We start from the raw sequence: 20,894 nt of genomic DNA, 5'->3' as shown, positions 1-20,894 counted from the left end.
TCGAGCATGTTAGTGGCATTGATCAAAAAGCGGATATTTTGACGAAGGCTCTTGGGAAGATCAAGTTCAAGGAGATGGCCGAAAAGCTTGGAGTCGAAGACTTGTCAGATACGAGTTCGAAATTCCGGGGGTGATTGTTGGAAATTTCGAATAAAAGAGCTTTTTTTGCGTACAAGGCGAGGAAAACATGGAGTGGATAATTATAGAATATTTAAACGTGTTTAGGTTTAATTATTTAGTGATAATTATCATGTCCAATTTAATAGTTTATTAGCAATCCTAGTTATAATCTAATAGGAGTGTTTAGATTATAAATACCATGCTTTGGGTATTAGTGATTGTAATTCAAGTTTTGAGTCAGTTTCTTGAATAATAATAAACATTTTGGTGTTAGCCAAATACTTTGCAATTTCCGATTTACAATTCCGTTCGGTACCGATTCATCTTGATTACGTTCACCGGACACGACTCATATATCTGCTTGTGTCAAAGGCGTCAATGCTAACCCAGACACAAATAGAGTTGTGTTTCGGGTCGACTTGTTTAACTTTTCATAGGCGAATAAGATTTGGTAAAATAGACTTTAAATGACCAATGAATCAATGATTACAACTCAAATGAACTTGGTTTTGTTATTAGTTTCTTTTTAATTACTTTTGTTTGTTATGTGTCATAAATGGGTTCTTAGTACCCTATAAGCATGAACTAGAAGGATAGAGACTAAAGAGAATTAGTTAGCTTACCAACGCGTCAATTTTAAAATAGGTCATGCTCGAGTTAACCCAGACATTAAACAAGCGTGTTCAGGTTGATCCATTTAATGAATGATTTATATTAGCCCTCCAAAACCTAATTATTTTCATGTCATATTTCAAGTTGTGTATGGAATTGTCGTCCCTTAATTGGTGTCAATGATTGGTGCCAATATAATACTGTAATTACAAAACATTAACAAGATGGTGGTATGAGATTGCAACTTAACTATGTCCTGTAGAGAGCTTGGTTTTTCTTGTATAAATGAACCATACAGAAAGTCCATGAGGCTTGCATATGTCACACACCATATTAGCTCAATTTATAGAAAGATTTTGTAACTTTACATATGGTAACACCCATATATGTTTGATTTGTTCCTACAACTGTGGTAAATTTAACAAACTAAAGGCCGGTTACATGAATCAAAATAAAGAATTGATGTGAAGCCATTGTTGATTCGCTCGTTATCATGCGTAGGAATAAAGAATTTTTATACCTAAATGTTAACCTACTACTACTAAATTCAATAAACAAAAGGGTCCCAATTCGAAGCATTGGCTGCAACACTATTAGCAGACTGAACCGTGCCACCACCATCCCACCCGTAGTCATGCTGCACTAGTTGTGGACCCAACGGCCACCCCCCTGTTCCTGTTAACTGGCTAGTCGTTGCTTGATTAGCCTCCGGCCACATGGAATCCAAAAGACCTGTGTCACACAAGCTGCTTGAAGGATTCATGACTTGGTTGTTCGCGTTTGAAGTCTCCAGCCATGGAATTTCCGTAGGCCACGGCTCAGTTGCCGGCGGTAGCGGCTTGTAGCACCACTGCAACTCGTCATAGCGGTTAGGGCAGTTTGCAAGCTCATTGGCATCAGGAACATGATGGTGCTGGACTTGATGAAGTTGATCCTGATCAGCCTGCACGCGCTGAGTACTTATGGGGTCATGAACAATCGCTGGTTGATCACAGGGTGGCGTTTTCCTCTTTTTTATATTGGTTAAACAAACTGGTTGCAACAAGGTGTTAGCCACTTTGGCATGGTTTGAACCATTCTTTGTATACAACTTAGCCTTGAGTGCACCAAGAAGCCCACCCTCATCACCCCCCGAACCACACGCTTCCTCAAACGAAAACGGCTCAGCGTTCTCAGACAAACCACAAACACTATCACTATCCGGAAGTTCAAAGTTGGTACGCGCGTTCGCCCCACGCAACGTTCGTGCAGCTTGGTCATACGCCCGTGCAGCGTCCTCAGCCGTGTCAAAAGTCCCAAGCCATAACCGAACCTTCTGCATCGTGTCCTTGATCTCGGCCACCCAGCGCCCTGAGGGCCGCTGCCTCACCCCAACATACTTTGGATGTCCTCTAGAGTTTGGCATCTTTCTTCTGCCCTTAACACCTGGCGGCACGGTGGGCGTCATGTTAGGTATCGGTTTAGTTAGTTTGTGATGAGCGATTGGTTTGATTCTTATAGTGCAAATTGGAGCCTAAGGTATCTAGGATTTTCGGAAGGGGACAATTATATGAAACAAGTCAAGATGATATTGATGGTTATAATAATTGCAGGCCATGCTTGATTTTACCGACACAGATTGTATATAAAACACAATGAATGACATGTAAAAAGAAAGACCAAACAATGTTGATGTATTGTAGTAGAATATATCTATGAAGCTAAACAAAGTTTAGTATAAAATATTATATAATACTTTAGTATTATATTTGTTATATGGAACAAGAAGTTAAAGAGATGTGTGATTATGATCGATGAGTAATCCTATCCTATCTGTCTGGTTTCATTATCTTTGGATTTATAGTAAGAACCATTGGGATTTGGTGGGAAGAAAACGAGACAACACAATTGCTTCTTTCAATTATCATGTTAAAAAAAAAAAGTTATATTCAATTTGAATTTTAAAAACTTAATTTCTTCATAGTAAAACAATTAGCACCAATCATTTTTTTATAAGTTTATATTCTAAAACTCTTAGAGCAAACACAACCTAATATTTTTATGCAAGTTCTAAGTAGTAAGATCCACAATGTTTTTCTTTGAAATTAAAACCAGCTATAAATTTTCATGTTTTGCTTTACAAGGAAATTATAAAAATATGAATTGTATAAAATAGAACTAAAACGTGAGAACAAAAATGATGTTGATGAATAACATTGATCAGTATTTAAATAACTCTAAGGCCATGTGTAGTCATAAAGCCCTCAAAGGGGCGTTATGCGACATGTGGCATGCCACGTCAGCAAGGGGCTTTATGGGGCGTTATGCAATTTGAGGCCGTAATCATAAAGCCCCTGTGTAATCATTACTCAATTAATTAATTTTCAATTTTTTTAATTAATTTCTAACTTTTTTAAATTAAAAAACCATTACATTAAATAAAAAACATTAAATAAAATAAGTTTTTATAAATGCAGGGACCAATTATGTTAAAAACCAAGTTTTAAAAACAAATTTTAGATATTTGAAAAATGCAGGGACCAAATATGTTAAACCCAAAAAAAATTCAAAATCAAATCGCCTGTGTCTTCTTCTCCAATTCTCCGGCAGGTTTCCGGCCGATTTTCCGGCGGACTTGCAGGGACCAATTGCTGCTTCCTTTCCATTTTGCAGGTACCAAACAAGTCAAAATATTAAACCAAACATCGCACAACCCCGCGAAATTTATAGCGGCGCGAGAATTTTTTGGGCCATAGCGCCCGGGGGGTGGTGTGCCCGGCGCCATAGCGGCGCTAATGTGGGCTATACCGCCCCACTACGTTCAACCTAAGAATTTCTTTACATGTAGAGAGGATACATATATAGAGCTAACAAACTAACGAGAAAAAGCACAATAAGTTAGAGATTGATTAATTTACCACTAAACTATGATAAGAACAAACATATACATACATGGACGGGATCATGACACTCATAATTGTAAAAAACAATAATACTCGTTAACCAATCACATGATCTTTTTTTATTATTTATTTTGTTGTAATGTAATGCATGGGTATTTAGGTAAACTACACTCTCTTAGATAAGATAATTATCTCAATTTATTTGAATCCTTTGGTCCCCCTATCTCTTAAATAATCGTTCCAAATGAGAGAATTATGGACGATCAAGAAACAATAATCAAGGTGCGGGAATGACGTAGGATGAGCAAAAAATTGAAATTGAAGAACAGGATAATTGCCGTGATAACATACAAAATATTTGAGTAAATTACAAATTTTGTCCTTTATGTTTACATCAAATTGCAGGCGCTGTCCTTTTGGCCAAAAGTTTACAGGCGATGTCCTTAACCTTTCAAAATCTTGCACGTTTTGTCCTTCAGGCCAAACCTGGTTATAAATCTCAGTTAAAAACTGTCATGTGCAATGCACATGAGAGTAAAATGGTAATTTCCCTCTCAACCCTTTCAAACTCAACATTCAATCCATCTTCCCCAAATTTCTAGGGTTTAAGCCGCCTGTAACTCCAACCACCAATGGCCGCTTCAAGTAGGGCTGTAAACGAACCGAACGTTCAACGAACAGTTCGTGAACAGTTCGGCGGGAAGTTCGTTTATGTTCGTTCGCTTAATAAATGAACGAACATGAACAAGAAATTCCGTTCGATTAGTTAAATGAACGAACATGAACAAAGGTCTCGTTCGTTCAATTGTGTTCGTGAACGTTCGGTAAGGTGTTCGTAAACATTCGTTCATTTGCGTTCGTTTATGTTCATATGTTCGCGTTTTAATTAAAGATTTTTATACTTTCATATATTTTATCTATAATTTTTATACTATTAAACTTTTATTTATATCATTACCCGTCTTTTACCTTGTTTATGCACCATTTCCCTTTCTTATCTCATTATTTACATCGACGAATATGATCTACCTCCGTTCTACAATAAGGGATTCAAGTTCTAGTGCTATTCTCTGAACCATCCACCTTTACCCTTTCATCGCGTTCGCCAAATTTATTTGTGTTCGCTTGTGTTCGTGAACCATTTGTGAACACGCTCATTTCCTTAATGAACGAACACGAACATAAAATCTTGTTCGGTAAGTGTTCATGAACCGTTCGTGAACACATTTATTTCCTTAACGAACGAACATGAATAAGGCCTCGTTCGTGTTCGTTCGATTCGTTTACAGCCTTCAACCGTCCACATCAATCCCCTTTTAAATTGTCACCGGTAGTATACTTGATGTTTGAAGTTCCCATCGGAAAAAAATGAAAGTTATCTACAGAAAGTAATTAATAAGAATATATTAGAAGAAACATACCAACAATTTTAAGCAGGCATAAGAAAAGAATTTCATGATTCTCTCATAATTTCAGTGTACATATAGGTTAGCACCCTAACAAGAAAACACAAATCATATTCATATAATACAACAAAGACTAAGATTACCATCAAAATTTTCACAACTTCCTCAAATGCAACTCAAGTTCAAATCATCATCATCATCTCAAATGAGATTCAAACCAATTAAACATTTGCTCAGATTTATCCCAAAAGTTAGCAGCCCTACCATTACACCCATGAGCTATAAACAAAATTGATCTTGGAGAATCAGGGATTTGCCAAATTACTTCAGTGCCATTCAAGATTTTGACCGTTGGATCTAAACTGGTATCTTTTTTATTTGCTAACCCTTCAGCACACTTCAACCCTTCAGATGGCTGGGTGGGTTTTCCGGCAGCGACATGAGTGCTGAGAGCACACTCCAAACGCATTTCATCTCCCATAGCCAACGGTTTCAATCATCAAATTAGACTTCCCAACGATGCCCCCACCAACATTGTTTTCCCCCACTGCAAATCTCACTTTCCGGCAAAGCGGTTTTTGGATATGTGGACCATGTAGGTAAATTGAAGCTGGAAAAGATGTGTTCAACTCTCTTGTTTCTGATCTTTGTCCTCAGGTCTCGTTTCCGGGTGCTAGAGAACAAGGGGGTTGGTGGTGATTGTTGTATGCTTGGAGAAGAATGGGGATATTGGTGGTGGTTCTTGGTGGCCAACCATAGAAACAGAGAGAGATTAAGGTGGAGGTTGGACAAAAGGGACTTAGGGTAATAAATGGGGAAATAAAAAGGGTTGATAGGGGAAAAGACTATTGTACCCTCATGTGCATTGCACATGACAAGAATTAACTGAACCAAGTTTGGCCTAAAGGACAAAACGTGCAAGATTTTGAAAGGTTAAGGACACCGCCTGTAAACTTTTGACCAAAAGGACAGCGCATGTAATTTGATGTAAACATAAAGAACAAAACTTATAATTTACTCAAAATATTTTGTTCGTGTGCAATCGATGTCAATATCTTAATTGGGTATTGGATTATGATTTTGTCATCAAAATTGGTTTATTCGTCATGTTCGTTTTTCATCATATCTGCCCATCATGTCCATTTTTATTAGGTTTGGTTCATTCAACATAATGGTTCTTTAGTTTTCATCATTTCGTTCATCATAATGGCGATTTTAGTTCAATAACATGTTCGGTAGGTTCGTTCCTCACAATCAAACACAATGATAATTCTATTATTACACACTTGGTATTTTGGTATTACACAAATAATTTATGCCACTGAAACAATTAATTGTGTTGAAATGTTGTGTTGGATCAGTTATTCATATGGGCTCCGGACCTGTACTATTGGGCTTCTGAGTTGTTATGTTTGGGCCCAGTTTATATGATATGGATTATATTTCGTTTGTTATAGTTTGTGTTAAGTTTATACATAGGTTGATAGTATGGGGACCAAATGTGAATATTTAGAGGGGCTGCGGTCATCTCTCAGCATACTTTTGGACATGAATGTAACATTCTTTGTGCCTGCATATAAAAGCTCTTCATCAGAGAGCTCATTCTCTCTCACACACACTTCTCTGGTTCTCTATGTAGATTGTTATTGTTGATAGTTTGTTCAAGATCATTGTAGTCTCTCAGTTGTATTTGTGAAGAAAATTGACCTTCTAGTATTGATGATCATCTGGATATCGTTTGTACTTTGTATTGCTTGATGATCTTACAATTTGTAAGATCTGTTAGGATTGGGGGGGGGGGGGGTAAATCTTTGGGCTGGTTTAATAAAATTTTGTCACCGTTTTTGTCGTTACTTCTTTGTGTTTGTTTGATTGATCTTTATACCATTGTTCATAACAAATTATATTGTTATAGATGTATATCTATTAACACAAAGAACACGAAGATAATTTTATAATTACATATATAATAGTTTTGTTGTAACATGTCTGTAATTATGTTTTTATGTGTATGAAATTAAATATATATATATATATATATATATATATAAAACCAGGGTAAAGTTATTGTAAAAAAGACCAAAAGTGTGAGAAAGGTAAGAAAAAATCTCAGCCATTAGATCTAAATTAATTGAAAAGGGTAAACAAGTAATTTTATCATTAATTCAATTAATTAAAAACTTCCCATAACCGCCACCTTAATTATAGGAAGTATATAACACCATTCAGCAAGTATATAACACCATTCCGCAAGTATATAACACCATTCAGCAAGTATATAACACCATTCAGCATTCAGCAAGTATATAACACCATTCAATAAGTATACATGGTAAATTACATTTTTCGTCCTTTATGTTTGTATCGTATTGCAACGGATACCCTTTAACTTTAATAATTACAGTCACAGTCCTTTATTTGAAAAACTCGTTACACCCTAGGTCCTTTAACACTAACCAGGTTAAAATTTTAAGTTAAATCTAGTAACATGAGGGTATTATGATCATTTCATGCTTTTTAATAGAGTGAATTGCAAGTTTTGTCCTTTATGTGTATAGGCAATTGCAGGCGGTGTCCTTTATCTTTAAAATTGACGAGTTTTGTACTTATTGTTTCAAAATCTTGCACGATATGTCCTTTAAGCCTAACCCAGTTTATTTTTTTGGTTAAATCTGGTCATGTGCCTTGCACATGAGGGCATTCTTGTCATTTTATCTTTCCAGGGACTAGTGTGTAAATAATTAATATTCAAGGACTATTTTGTAAAAAAATATATAAATAAAAAATATAAAAAACTGAAACTCTCCAGTCTCCCTCCCTCTCTCACCCCCTTATCTCTCTCGATTCCTTGCATTCTTTCATCAATTGATCTGCTGCAAAAGGCACGAACTGTAATCATGTCCCTGTATTATTCACTGTCATCAAATTTCAATAATTCAAATCTAATTTGTTCAATCGATTCTACAGATCTAAAAGCCCTAAAATCAAAATTCCATTTTTTAAAAAAACAATTGATTGTTTAGCAAAATTATCACTAATTAAAATGATAAGGTTCGTTAAGAAAAAGGGGAAGTTACCAGCCAACGTTTGAAAGAAGAGAAATTAACGGAGTCGTCACGAATACTGAGGATGAAAGGGTGTCTGGTGGCGGCTGTGTGGTTCTGGTGGGTTTGGTTGTAGGTGGGTGGGGCGGCGACGAAGGTGTTGCAGGTGGGTGGCAGTTGGGTGGTTGTGGTGGGTTTGGTTGCAGGTGGGTGGGGCGACACAACCAAGCCAGATTGACACACTCCACACTTGGGGATGAGTGATTAATTTCACCAAAAGATATATAGTTGATGTAATAATAATGTTGTCTATAAAATTGTTAACAAAGAAAGAAGGGATAGAATAGAGAATGGTTTTTGCTTTGGAGGTCATAAAAGGGGAGCAATTGCAGCTTCCAAATTGTAAACATCTAGTGTTCTCTGCAAAAGATTAATCTTTGGCCTCCACAGCTTGTAACCTGTATATTTTCGTTTTCGAACAAACAATAACATACAAGCTTTTAATAGCGCCAGCAGAAAACCGGAATAATCTTTGGCCTCCACAGCTTTTAATGGCGCTTGATATTCTCGGTGAAGGGTGGTGGTGGTCGCCGGAAGTTGTCAGGTGATGTGGGTTGGGTTCGGTTGTAGATGGTGGTTATGGAGAGAGGTAGAGGGAGAGAGAGGGTATATATATAGAGAGAGAAAAGTTTTTCTTTATATATAATTAAATTAAATTATTAAAATGGTTTCTTTAATAAACTAGAAGAGTAACCCGTCGCGATGCGGCGGGGGCTGGATTTTCTTTGGAAGCATTTTAGGATCTGTGTAGCCACATTTAGCCACATTTATTTTTGTCATGGATTTCCTTTGGAAGCATTTTAGGATCTGCATTATTTAAAAACTTGTGCATTATTTTTGTCCACATTTATATAAACAGTTGCACTCCCACTACTAATATTGTTAAATAAAACAACTTTTAAACTTAAAAAAATAGTATAATTCTATATATATTAGATTTTACATACAGAAAGAGTTATAATCAAATTTTCAAACACAAAATCTTTGTCTTTGTATGAAGTTTGTTAAAAATGAAAGTGTAGCTCCAAATCTCTTGATTAAATAATATATCTGATCCTAGCTATATACAAGAAAAAGAATGTAATAGATAATCACACGCTAGGGAATAATCATCAGTCATTGACCCATATAGGCGTGCAACGGGTATAAATCATCCGAAATTAACTGCAATTAAGTATTATCACTTTGTTAGTGAAAAGAGGTTTAATCAGTCAAGCCACAGGTAGAGCGAAAATGGAAATTACTGGTCCATCACCTATTGTTCCATTTGTAAGGCAATATGTAGTGGGGCGCGACCAAGGGCCATAGCGCCGCTATGGCGCCGCCCACACCGCCCCCCCCGGCGTTATGACCAAAAAAAAAGAAAGGCGTGAAAAATTTCGCGGCGCGAGGAAGAAGGGATTTGTTCTCCATTTTCCACTTTGGTCCCTGCATTTTACAATTTGGTCCCTGCATTAAAACACTTTGGTCCCTGCATTTTACACTTTGGTCCCTGCATTTTACACTTTGGTCCCTGCATTTTACACTTTGGTTATGATGAGGTAGGGCTTTATGACTACGGCCTCAAGCCCCATAAAGCCCCGGGGTGACGTGGCATGCCACATGGCGCATAACGCCCCTTTGGGGGCTTTATGACTACACATGGCCTAATAGTGAATGTTCTTGCACTAATAATCTTCGTTCTTTAGGTTTGATTATCTAAATAAAATATGATTACTTAATCACTATAGTATTATTATGAGGCTGATGTTTGTGGTTTAATTTACAACTTTCAACCAGGTTTTGCGCGTCAAAACCACCTCTACAACATTGATTATAACCAAAGCCGTCTCTAAACATCCTACATGAAACTCGCTCTTCCAACCAAAATAAAGCACCACAAAAATTGCAAACGTGTCGGCAATCACCATTTTGACCCGTACCGTTTCGACCCGCACCGTTTCGACCCGCACCGTTTCGACCCGCACCGTTTCGACCCGTACCGTTTCGACCCGAACCGTTTCGACACGAACCGTTTCTACCCGTACCGTTTGGACCAGTTCCGTTTCAAACCGAATCGTGCCTCGGGTACGATTCTTTCACCCATGTTTGTGACTTGTGAAGCGCGAATAAACCACGTATATGCACTTTTGCTGATGTGGACACCTTTTTTTTATCTTGTTTTTAGTCTGAAGATGAAAGGGAAATGTGTGCAAGAACTATCTACTGTACTAACATTGATAAGAAGGTAGTTGAAACTTTATGTAATAGATGAATGATGAGTATTTTTCATGAAAGTTGAAAGAGGGTGATGGTGTAATTTGAGATGACACATAACAACGATGAATGGTGAATAAAAAAACTCATTCCCTTATAATAAACTTCTTGGAAAGTCTTTTTGATGCATGTGGATCGCATAAAAGGTGCTCTAACAAATCTTTTTTCATCCAATCTCCTACTATCATATTTATAAAGGCCAATCACTATCACAGTGAACATGAATGAATTTGGAGCTATAAAAACAGGCAAAGATCCCTTCATTTTAGGAATACAAAGTGTGACAAAAGTGATCATGGCATATATATCTTGCAGAAGGACATTTTGAAGGATCCTTAACCAAACTAACTTATGATCAGAACCAAACCAATCACATAACAAATTGACTGTTCATTGCTAAGCATCAGATAATAAAACCAACCATATAACAATGAGTCAAGTAGCAGATAATACTTACCATCTCGATCAAAGGTGACAGTGGTATTCCGACCACCCTCAGTACACCATCTACGCTGAGAACATCACCACTGCTGTTCCATTGAATGGCCTGTCACCACCATCGGATTCCTTAGTCTCGGTTTAGTGTGTTAAGACTTACCACGAACCCGGCCAGTTTCCTGTGGCTTGCCCACTTTCTCTCACCTTCATCTCTCTCTTTCTCTTTGTCTCTCATGTCTGTATTCTTTTTTCTTTTCTTTTGAAATAGATCCGCCACTCTCATCGTTTATGTTACACTCCTTTCACACATGCAACCCGTTGCTGTTTTTGTATATCCAGTTACGGTCCAACTGCCAAATTCACGTTACTATGTCGATAATGTGGCAATGAGTTGCGAGATGCCGCCCTTGGTATTGCTAAATAGTCCCACAAGGTCATCTCAGCTTCAGACCACCGCCATCACCCCAAAAATTTAGGATATAAATCACAATCATCAACTAAAACAACAAAATCAGATATCATCCAAAAAAATTAAGGCTTACATTCAAGAACGCACAACAACATCGAACCAACATAGATCTAAATCAGAAGAGCCAATATTGTCAGTGTTACCTTGTTGGAGGGTTGAAAGCCTGAAAATTGGAGAAGGTAATCAACAGTTGCGTCTATAGCCTCTTGCCATCGTGTGTGTACGCCACCGCACCATCCAGGGTCACTGGAACCCTAGCCGCCACGTCTGCAAACATCACCACCACCATAAGATTCCTTACTCACCAACATAGATCTAAATCTGAAGAGCCAATATTGTCAGTGTTATTACCTTGTTGGAGGGTTGGAAGCCTGAAAATTGGAGAAGGTAATCAACAGTCGCACCTATAGCCTCTTGCCATCGTGTGTGTAAGCCACCGGACCATCTACGGTCACCGGAACCCTAGCCGACACGTCTGCAAACATCACCACCACCATGAGATTCCTTACTCTTTGTTCGGTTAATCAAGGCCTACGACGCTCCGGAGGTCGGCCAATCGTCAGAGAAGCGGCGGCTCTGTTTAGTTTTTTCTCTCTTCCATTGATCTCTACTGTTGTGTGTCTCTCTTTGTTTTGTGATAAGAAGATCAGACAAAAACCAATCATGGTACAAACAACAATCCAACCAGGGTACAAGTATTGCATGCACAAAACACCAACAAAGCATGGTGTACAACCTCTATTGCAACAAAATGTTGCAAAATAGAGTATTATATAATAGATAAAAAGACCAATTTGCCCTCCATCTAACAGAAAAAAGTAACCAGGTTAGGGCTAAAGGACAAAACGTGTATGATTTGAAAACATAAAGTACAAAACTTGTCAATTTTAAACATAAAGGACAGCGCCTGCAAATAGGTATAAAGATAAAGGACAATTCTTGCAATTCACTCCTTTTTAATATACACACACTAACCCTTGGTTCTTTCTGTCAACTATTTCTCCTCTCCATCTCTCTCTCCCTCTCCAACAACCCCCAGCACCACAACCGTTGAATCCAACCCCATTTTCTTAATTCTTTATTATTTAAACTTGGTTGTACAAATTCAAAGGCAAAACCTATCATGAAACTCAAAACCAAATGTGTGGTTAAGTGCAGCCAATACATTATGTGGACACAAAACTGGCACCACCACTCATCATCCTCAACTTCAGATTTCAAACAAATTCAACACAAAAAAAACCTCTTCAACTACCACCACCACAACCACCGAATCAAGTTCTAACATCACCGGATCCACAACCACCGTCGACAGCCGAACCATCAGATCTGTCTTCACAACTCTCTGATCTACCATCAGATCTGAAATCATTTCGCGCTCTCTCCCTCTCTCCCCAGAATGAAAACCCACTAGATTTGGGTCTATGGTTTGAAGAAATCCATTAGATCTGTACATGTATATCTCTTACAACGGTTTGGGGGCTAGGGTTTAATGAGGACATGTGGCGGCAGTGGTGGTGTTTGTAGATCCGGTTGTGGTATTATGAGTTTAGAGAGAAAGGGAGAGAGAGTGTGTGTGGCGGCGGTGGTGTTATGAATGTAGAGAGAGAGAGAGAGAGGCGGTGGTGGTGCCCGATGGTGGTGGTGGTCATGTCACAGGTAGTGGTGATAGAGTGCTTAACAAGAAATCAAAATAAGCTGCACTATGTTTTTTTGGTTTTATCTGTTAAAAAACATTTAAATAAAAGCATGAAATGACCATAATACCCTCTTGTTACTAGATTTAACTTAAAGTTTTAACCTGGTTAGTGCTAAAGAACCTAGGGCGTAACGAGTTTTTCAAATAAAGGACCATGACTGTAATTATTGAAGTTAAAGGGTATCTGTTGCAATCCGATACAAACATAAAGGACGAAAAATATAATTTACCCAAGTATAAACACCATTCAACAAGTATATAACACCATTCAGCAAGTATATAACACCATTCAGTAAGTATATAAACCATTCAGCAAGTATATAACACCATTCAGCAAGTATATAACACCATTCATTGACTAAACATCTGATCAAAACATATTTTTTTCTCTATATAAGTATAGCAATATGGTACTCATAGTAAAGATAAAAAACGCTCGTTATTATGGTGTATTGATCCCTATTGATCTCAACCATTAGATCAAAAAATCTAATGGCTGAAATTCATTCTTACGCTTCTCACACTTTAGGCCTTTTTTACAGGATTCTCTACCTATAAAATCATACATTTTATTAAAAAGTTTACAAACTCTTAAAATTACAATTAATAGTAAGAACGTATACAATCTTTACAAGATATCTAGCTTATTTTATAAAATAATTAAAAAAAGAAAGAAAAACATAAAAAAAAAATACATATTGATTACGAACCCACTCCACTCCTTTTCCGCCCTCCTTCACCTCGGACGCCAGCCCACAGATGTCTCAACTTTGAGGCACCTTAATGCACACATCTATCATAGAAGACCACATCAACCTCGCGTATAATAAAATTGTCGAATTGAGGATTTTCTTACCGATGTAGGTTTTTTTCATCATTTTGTTATTATGTATATCTACTTATTAAATCAATTTAGTCAATAATAAATAATCTTTTTTAATGCACATTATAGGGATTAAACCCATGACTTTCTACTACCCACTTTATCTAACTTAAGCTATAGGGTGTGGTCATAACCCTTATGAACACGATGACCCTTCACGTCATTGTCATGTCACCCACGTCTAATTCACAATCCAAAACCACTACCCTAAGGTTGTGGTCATTACCCAAAGTCCCAAACCACTATCCCCTTATTTATTTTAATATATCTTTGTCTAAACAAAAAAAAATGATTACTTGAAAAATGGAAAGGATGACCATGGTTTAATCCATGCAAACCATGATGGATTAGGGAAGGAGATGGTATAGCGTTCCATTCATGTTCCTACGCGATGAATCATGTCCCAACCACGATCCCCACACCCTTTAGCCTTACCACACTATTGGCTATTCCTAATTGGATTTAAATTTATATTTTTAAAAGTTATAACACTTGGTTGAAATACTAAATAACGGTAAATCATGGTTAATTTAGTTCGTAGTCTATTACCATCCATCGTGATTCTAGTAAGTTCGATCCCTATACGTTTCAAACCATCTCCTCTAATCACGTGAGCAGCACAATCAACGGCCAACTTCAAACGAAGTCGATCCAACGGTAGAGACAACCGCGTGAGATGAAAGCTAACATTGAAGTATAGCTTTATCTTCTATTCAACTTCAAAATTAGGGCACTCTCTCTCACTCAACGACACAACTTTCTCTACTTCCGCCTTCATCCCCTCTTTTACGCACACCTTCACTATGGTACGTCTTCCAGATCTGCAACAATATGTCATTGTTTTCGATCATCTTTTTTGTTCTAGCTTCATTGAATTTGTTGAATGATTGAAATTCCTTCTCATTGTTTTTTTTTATGTTTTTTAGGCGTTGCCGAATCAGCAAACTGTTGATTATCCGAGTTTCAAGCTTGTTATTGTCGGCGATGGTGGAACTGGTAACTGTTTTCTCAATTTCTAATTTTACTTTTGTTAATTTTGGTTATTGATTATGTTTTTATGTGATTTTGATGCAAATTTTATGTTATGTTGAGGTTTAGGGTTTATACTGCATTATGTTTTCTTCTATTTTATGAAAATTTGATATGTATATAAATGAGTGAATTAAGTTAGAACAAAATTTATGATAGCTTAAGGAAGAATGTGAAAGTACATCTGCAATTTGTCACAATCGTTATGTTATGTTGAGGTTTAGGGTTTATACTGCATTTTTGTTTTGTTTTTTGATGATTTATGAAATTGTGATATGTATATAGAAAGGGAATGAAGTTGGGACATTTTTTATGATAGATTAAGAAAGCATGTGAAAATACATGTGTAGTTTGTCACTATTGTTATGTATGTACTAATTAATATGTTGTGTCCAGTTTCTGACTTTCTTGACATCTTAACTATTTTTTTGATGCTTTTAACTGTTCAACATATGCACTTTTTGGTGTTTGGTTAAATATTAGTGTATTTTTGTGATTCAGAACCATGTATGGTTGTTTGTTGATTATTTAAACATGGCTATTAGTTTGATTAAAAGGTGTAGTGGAATTCAGTTATACTTAGAGTTAAGTTTATAGAAGATTAAATCATGCATTGTTTGGTATTTAGTTGAATCTTGGTATTTTTTTGTGCAATTAAGGACCATCTATGGTTGTCTGTTGATTATTATAAGCAAGTCTATCAATTCAATCAGAATGTATAGTGGAATCATTCTATATATGATAAGTGTAGGGAAGATGTTAGATTATTTTTTGTTTTTAGATATGTTGACAAAGATTTAAGTTAGCAAGGATTTAAGATTAAATCATGCATTGTTTGGTATTTAGACTCTTTTTTCAGTTTGGTCAATTTTTTTAACTTGTTGACTTTTACTCTGAAGTCTGAATCTTCTTTAATTTCTGAGCTGTGTAGGAAAAACAACTTTTGTGAAGAGACATTTGACCGGAGAATTTGAGAAGAAATACGAACGTGAGTAATCATAAATTTTCATATGAGTTTTGTTTGATGAATTTTTTGACAGCTTGGATGATTGATATAAGTTTTGTTTTGTTGTCTTTAGCAACTATTGGTGTTGAGGTTCACCCTTTGGATTTCTTCACTAATTGTGGAAAGATCCGGTTTTACTGTTGGGATACAGCTGGCCAGGAGAAATTTGGTGGTCTTCGTGATGGATATTAGTAAGTATTGTTTTAAATTGGGTGTTGGTTAGTTGTTTCATGTAAACTAGGCAAAAAAAAATCCGATATTTGCAAATGCTGCTCAGATATTGTACTTCAAATTATTAGTCGCTGACTTTTAGCATCTTCTATATTGTGTGAATCATACAATTGGAATTTCTTGCAGCATTCACGGTCAATGTGCCATCATTATGTTTGATGTCACTGCAAGGTTGACTTACAAGAATGTTCCCACATGGCATCGTGATCTTTGCCGGTATGTATACAATATCTTTGAAGTATGCATACTTTTGTAAATCCTTTTTTATCTTCTTCTTACATGCTGTTTTTGTTGTCTATATAGTGTTTGTGAAAACATTCCAATTGTACTTTGTGGAAACAAAGTTGATGTTAAGAACCGTCAAGTGAAGGCAAAACAGGTTACTTTTCACAGAAAGAAGAACTTGCAGTATTACGAGATATCTGCTAAGAGTAATTACAACTTTGAGAAGCCGTTTCTTTATCTTGCAAGGAAACTCGCTGGGTAAGTAAACTCTGCTAAGTGTATTGGTGAACTTTCGTTAACTGTCTTAAATGTTGTAAGAGGGCTAGTCTTAATGACATGTTTTGATGCTAATTGTGTTTGTTTAGGGACCCTAACTTGCATTTTGTTGAGTCTCCTGCTCTAGCTCCTCCGGAAGTGCAAATTGACATTGCCGCGCAACAACAGTAAGCCCATTTGTTGCTCTTAATTTCAACAATTTTTTTGAGGTTTTTTAAGGAAACCCATCCAAATATATGGGTTTTGTAAAACCAATCTTAAGAAACAGTTTTTAAACAACTATACCTTCCAACCCAACTAAATCCGCGCAAAAAAAAAAACAGTGCTTCCTGAATTATTGAATGATGTCTTTGAAATATTTGCAGGCATGAAGCTGAGCTTGCTGCAGCTGCCAGCCAGCCTCTTCCAGATGACGACGATGATGCTTTTGAATAGATATAAAATTTGAAAGAGTTTGTGGGATTTGAGAGTTTTTCTGTTTGTGGATTTTTCGATTTTGATTATGATTAAGATGTAACACCCCAACCTGGACAGGCTGACATGTCACTCATAAAGATATCAAAACTAAAACCAATCCATAACGCTTAAAACAAAAGATCCTAATTACATTTTCATTTCATTACCGAAATAAAAATAAATCTTTATCTTCAATACACTCTTCACTTATTCTCCACGTTTCCCCAAATTACCTGTCAAACACATAAGACAAACACAAGAAAGAAACTACGGCTGAGCCAAAAAGTTGCCCAGTAACGGAGAAATCAACAGTAAAAGTAAGGCAGGCATACAGAAGCAAAACAGATCGGTACTGACACTAACAAATACAAAAGATGGCACTGAAACAAATACTTTTATAACTTGAATCCCAAAACTTATACTGAACAGATAACAGATACTGAACATAATCAGATGCATATAATCATATCAAACATATCATAACAGAGACAAGACATACGTGACAACATATAACAATAAAACAAGTCACGTAATATAGAAGCACCCACGAGCCTAAACAGAGGCATACATGGCCATAGTCCATGCGCCGAGATGGTGCGTGTAGGCGCACACACATTATTCCATCTCAACAGGAGTCAGGAGTCAGGAGTCAGAGCTAAGATCGATCTATTCGCCTCTAGGGGCCATGTGCTACACAAGCACAAACTAGAAACGCTGTGAACTTTAGTTACGCACCGTCACGATGAGTGCCATGTCGTTGACGCCCCAACGACAAGTCAGAAGCGCTCGGGTGACAGAGTACAAAGCCGTATCAGAAATAAAATGTATTTTGCCATAAGTTTAAAGGGAACATGCAATAATGAGCACAAGGTCTAAGGTCTATTGCATGCTACAATAAATACTAATCATATAACAATACGAAACAGAGACCAGTAGCGAAAACATCCGTACTACAAAGTAACGGATTTGAATAAAAATACTATGATGTAAACGAAACAGAATCCGTACCTTTATTAGCAAGCAAAGCAAAACCAATTAATCAAGTTGACCCCGAAAATCAAGAACCTATGATCCAGTTACAGCCCGAATTAGTTTTAAAATAATTTAATCCCATTAATAGACCCGTTCCTTTAAATTTCCCGGCGACTAAGAAACTAAATCTGAACATTTATTTTAATGATAAAAACTACTACCTCGGTCATAATAACTAACTGCGTGAACTTTACAAAATAATTAATCACATTTATATTATATTAAAGAATGATATTAAAACTATTAATTATCTTATTTAAAACCTACAAGTATGGTTTAACAAAATCTAAAGATGTAATATCACATAAAAATATGAAGATTTTAACCTTTTAAATTATAGAAGCTTATTTCATAATCAAAATAATTTTGACATCCACTCTACATGTAATACTTAGAGTACATTGGCTATTAAAACAAATTTGGTACAGTGGCTATAAAACCAATTATATCAAAATAGTTCTGACTTTTGACTTGCAGAACTATAAAATCAATCTAGTAATAACATCATCCTCTTTGTAAACCATACTTATATATATATCATATTCAAAATATTTAGTGTGTATACACGTACGTATGAAGAAAACAGTGACTATTAATTCTAACAAGAAATTATATTAGTTGAAGGCTTAAGTTACACACATATACATACTTCCATATTAACTACTACCGGATGATGTGGTTTCATTCGAACAGAAGCAAAGCTAGCAAGACAGAAACCCAGTTCAATCCTAACATACAATTCAGTTTTATTTTAGTCGCCGGAAGACCGTAACAAACCAAATTTAGTATATTTAGTTTGAGTCGGAGAGGGTTCGATCCAGTACCTTATCAGTCGAACGGAGTCAACCAGAGACACACAATAAGAGCTTAGGACGGTCGCGCGGAACGGAACTAAGGTGAGCGGCAGTATGGGGAAATCCGTATCAGAACTAAATTGATAGTCCAAGGGCGGCAGTTGTCACAGCGGAGCGACGGCGAGCTTTCGGTGGTTGTATGACTGATCGGAGTTCGAACCAGCGGCAACTTTCGATGGTGTGCGGAACGGAGTGTTACGGTGGTGTCGCGTCTCTTGGCGGTAAGGTTGTGCGGCGATGCTATTGCGACTGAGTATGGCAGTTGGTTTGGATTGATGGCGTTGGTGAGGTCGACTGTTGCAGATGGTGGGGCAAGGGTGCTCGTAGACGGTGGTGTCGCGGTTGTGGTTCGGGCGGAACAGAAGTGACAAGATGATGCGGAAAAGGGGCGATGGATATGAGAAACATTGCTAGGTTGCAAGGTTGAAATTAGCAGCATGATCCTAAAATTTCGGCTAATTTGTTATGAGTTGAAAAGGATTTGAATTTTGATTGTTATCCTTTTCTTTTTCAATGCAAATAAAAAGGTTAACCCATATTTAACTAAAGAAAAAAAAATATAAATACATTTAATCAATTTTCAAAGTCTAATTATATTATAATTCTTATTTATTTACTATATTATTATTATAATATAAAATTTTATGGATATTACATAAGATGTCTGGATGGTGGTTTGAAAAGCTTTTGGTAGGAAACCATGATACAATCAGGTATGTTGTGGGAAAGATTGTATTTTGGGTGTGAGTTTTAACAGCTCCCAATATCTTTGCTGTGTTAATTGATATCATATATTGGTGCCATTTTGTCATGTCCACCTCTGTATTTTAGATTTCAAGTCATTTCCACTTCACAGTGGTCTCTAGTCTGCCCAAACATAGTTAAAAGTACCAAGTTAGATTATGAGTCCCAGCTTATTGAAAGTACCCTATTAAGCAGCAACAATTGATTGGATTTGTCGCTTCCAATCACAATGGTCTAGGGAGTAGCGGGGTATTAACATAGCTGACTAGGAAATTATGACCCATTCTTGAGTTGAGGAACAAAATTATCATACGGGTCTAATTTCGGTCAGTCAAAACTATACAATGGGTTCACTCGGGTTTGAATCCACCATTCATACAAAATTTGTTGAACTTAAAATGGGTAAAAACCACCCACAACCATTGTTTGTCATCGCAACCTGTGGCCTCTCCTCCTTTGCTGCCTCTGTCTCGGCTGTGGTCGCCATGCTAGCACCACCACCACTACCCACATACATCACCAACGTGTAGAGTCGCTACAAATATGTAGCAAGTTTTGGGGATGCTTCATGTAACATGTAGGAGTTATCAACGCCCAAGAGTTATCAATCGGTAAAAGTGCCTGAATAGCGCCAAGTTAATTCATTTATTATAAACTGTAGGAGTTGTTTTCACACATGCTGCCAATCCCAAGCAATTATGCATAAGGGTAAGGGTACGAGAGGCACATGCCAAGTTACCAAGCTTCCTAAGGATACTCGGTATGGGAGGAGGGTAGTCCTCAAGGGATGCCCTGCCATGTAGGATGGGTGTGAGGATGTGGCAAAGAGGATAGACCTAAGGAAATGGAGGATGAGCCTAATCCATATGTGTATATATGTGTGTGTTGTATGTATATGTGTGTGTGAGAGGAGGCTCGTCATCATCGTCTTGGCCAGGACTATCTCGACGACCACACAGGTGAGGAAATGGTTGTATGGGGTGGCGCCGCCCCACAACGGCCTGGGGACACCCCCCATACCGAGTGACCTAAGCACTTCAATATTCAAACTAACTGAATCGGTGGGGGTGAAAGTCTATGAATTCAAACTACCCGATCTCCATCTTCCTTCATATTACAACACAGTACTTACAAACCAATCTCAAACTTCCTAGTACTTAATGGATCCAAGA

General features: G+C 37.1%; 2 protein-coding genes and 2 long non-coding RNA genes across 4 annotated transcripts; 1 reads left to right on the top strand and 3 right to left on the bottom strand.

The window, feature by feature from the left end:
- Nucleotides 1-1,279: 1,279 nt before the first annotated feature.
- LOC110889028 (dehydration-responsive element-binding protein 2B) lies at nt 1,280-2,179 on the bottom strand. Its single transcript, XM_022136518.2, has one exon. It carries the CDS (start codon nt 2,177-2,179, stop codon nt 1,280-1,282), a length of 900 nt encoding a protein of 299 aa, XP_021992210.2.
- Nucleotides 2,180-10,293: 8,114 nt separating this feature from the next.
- LOC110887513 lies at nt 10,294-11,872 on the bottom strand. The gene is made up of 3 exons (XR_002563371.2): nt 11,639-11,872; nt 11,431-11,554; nt 10,294-11,315 (listed from the first exon to the last, which is right to left on the bottom strand). It is a non-coding gene; the product is annotated as an uncharacterized LOC110887513 (long non-coding RNA).
- A 2,644-nt stretch (nt 11,873-14,516) lies between these two features.
- LOC110891518 (GTP-binding nuclear protein Ran-3) lies at nt 14,517-17,231 on the top strand. Its single transcript, XM_022139220.2, has 8 exons — nt 14,517-14,675; nt 14,796-14,865; nt 15,830-15,886; nt 15,978-16,095; nt 16,262-16,351; nt 16,439-16,618; nt 16,726-16,803; nt 17,002-17,231. The coding sequence occupies exons 1-8, from the start codon at nt 14,673-14,675 to the stop codon at nt 17,069-17,071; spliced, it is 666 nt and encodes a 221-aa protein (XP_021994912.1). The 5' UTR covers nt 14,517-14,672; the 3' UTR covers nt 17,072-17,231.
- LOC110891519 lies at nt 17,137-19,471 on the bottom strand. Its single transcript, XR_002565384.2, has 3 exons — nt 18,949-19,471; nt 18,101-18,157; nt 17,137-17,325 (listed from the first exon to the last, which is right to left on the bottom strand). It is a non-coding gene; the product is annotated as an uncharacterized LOC110891519 (long non-coding RNA).
- Between the last annotated feature and the right edge of the window lie 1,423 nt (nt 19,472-20,894).

Source organism: Helianthus annuus, chromosome 11 (assembly GCF_002127325.2).
Source record: "Helianthus annuus cultivar XRQ/B chromosome 11, HanXRQr2.0-SUNRISE, whole genome shotgun sequence".
In the NCBI taxonomy this organism is placed as follows: domain Eukaryota; kingdom Viridiplantae; phylum Streptophyta; class Magnoliopsida; order Asterales; family Asteraceae; genus Helianthus; species Helianthus annuus.
Note: the sequence above shows the minus strand (reverse complement) of the source record. Positions and strands in the feature narration are given on the sequence as shown.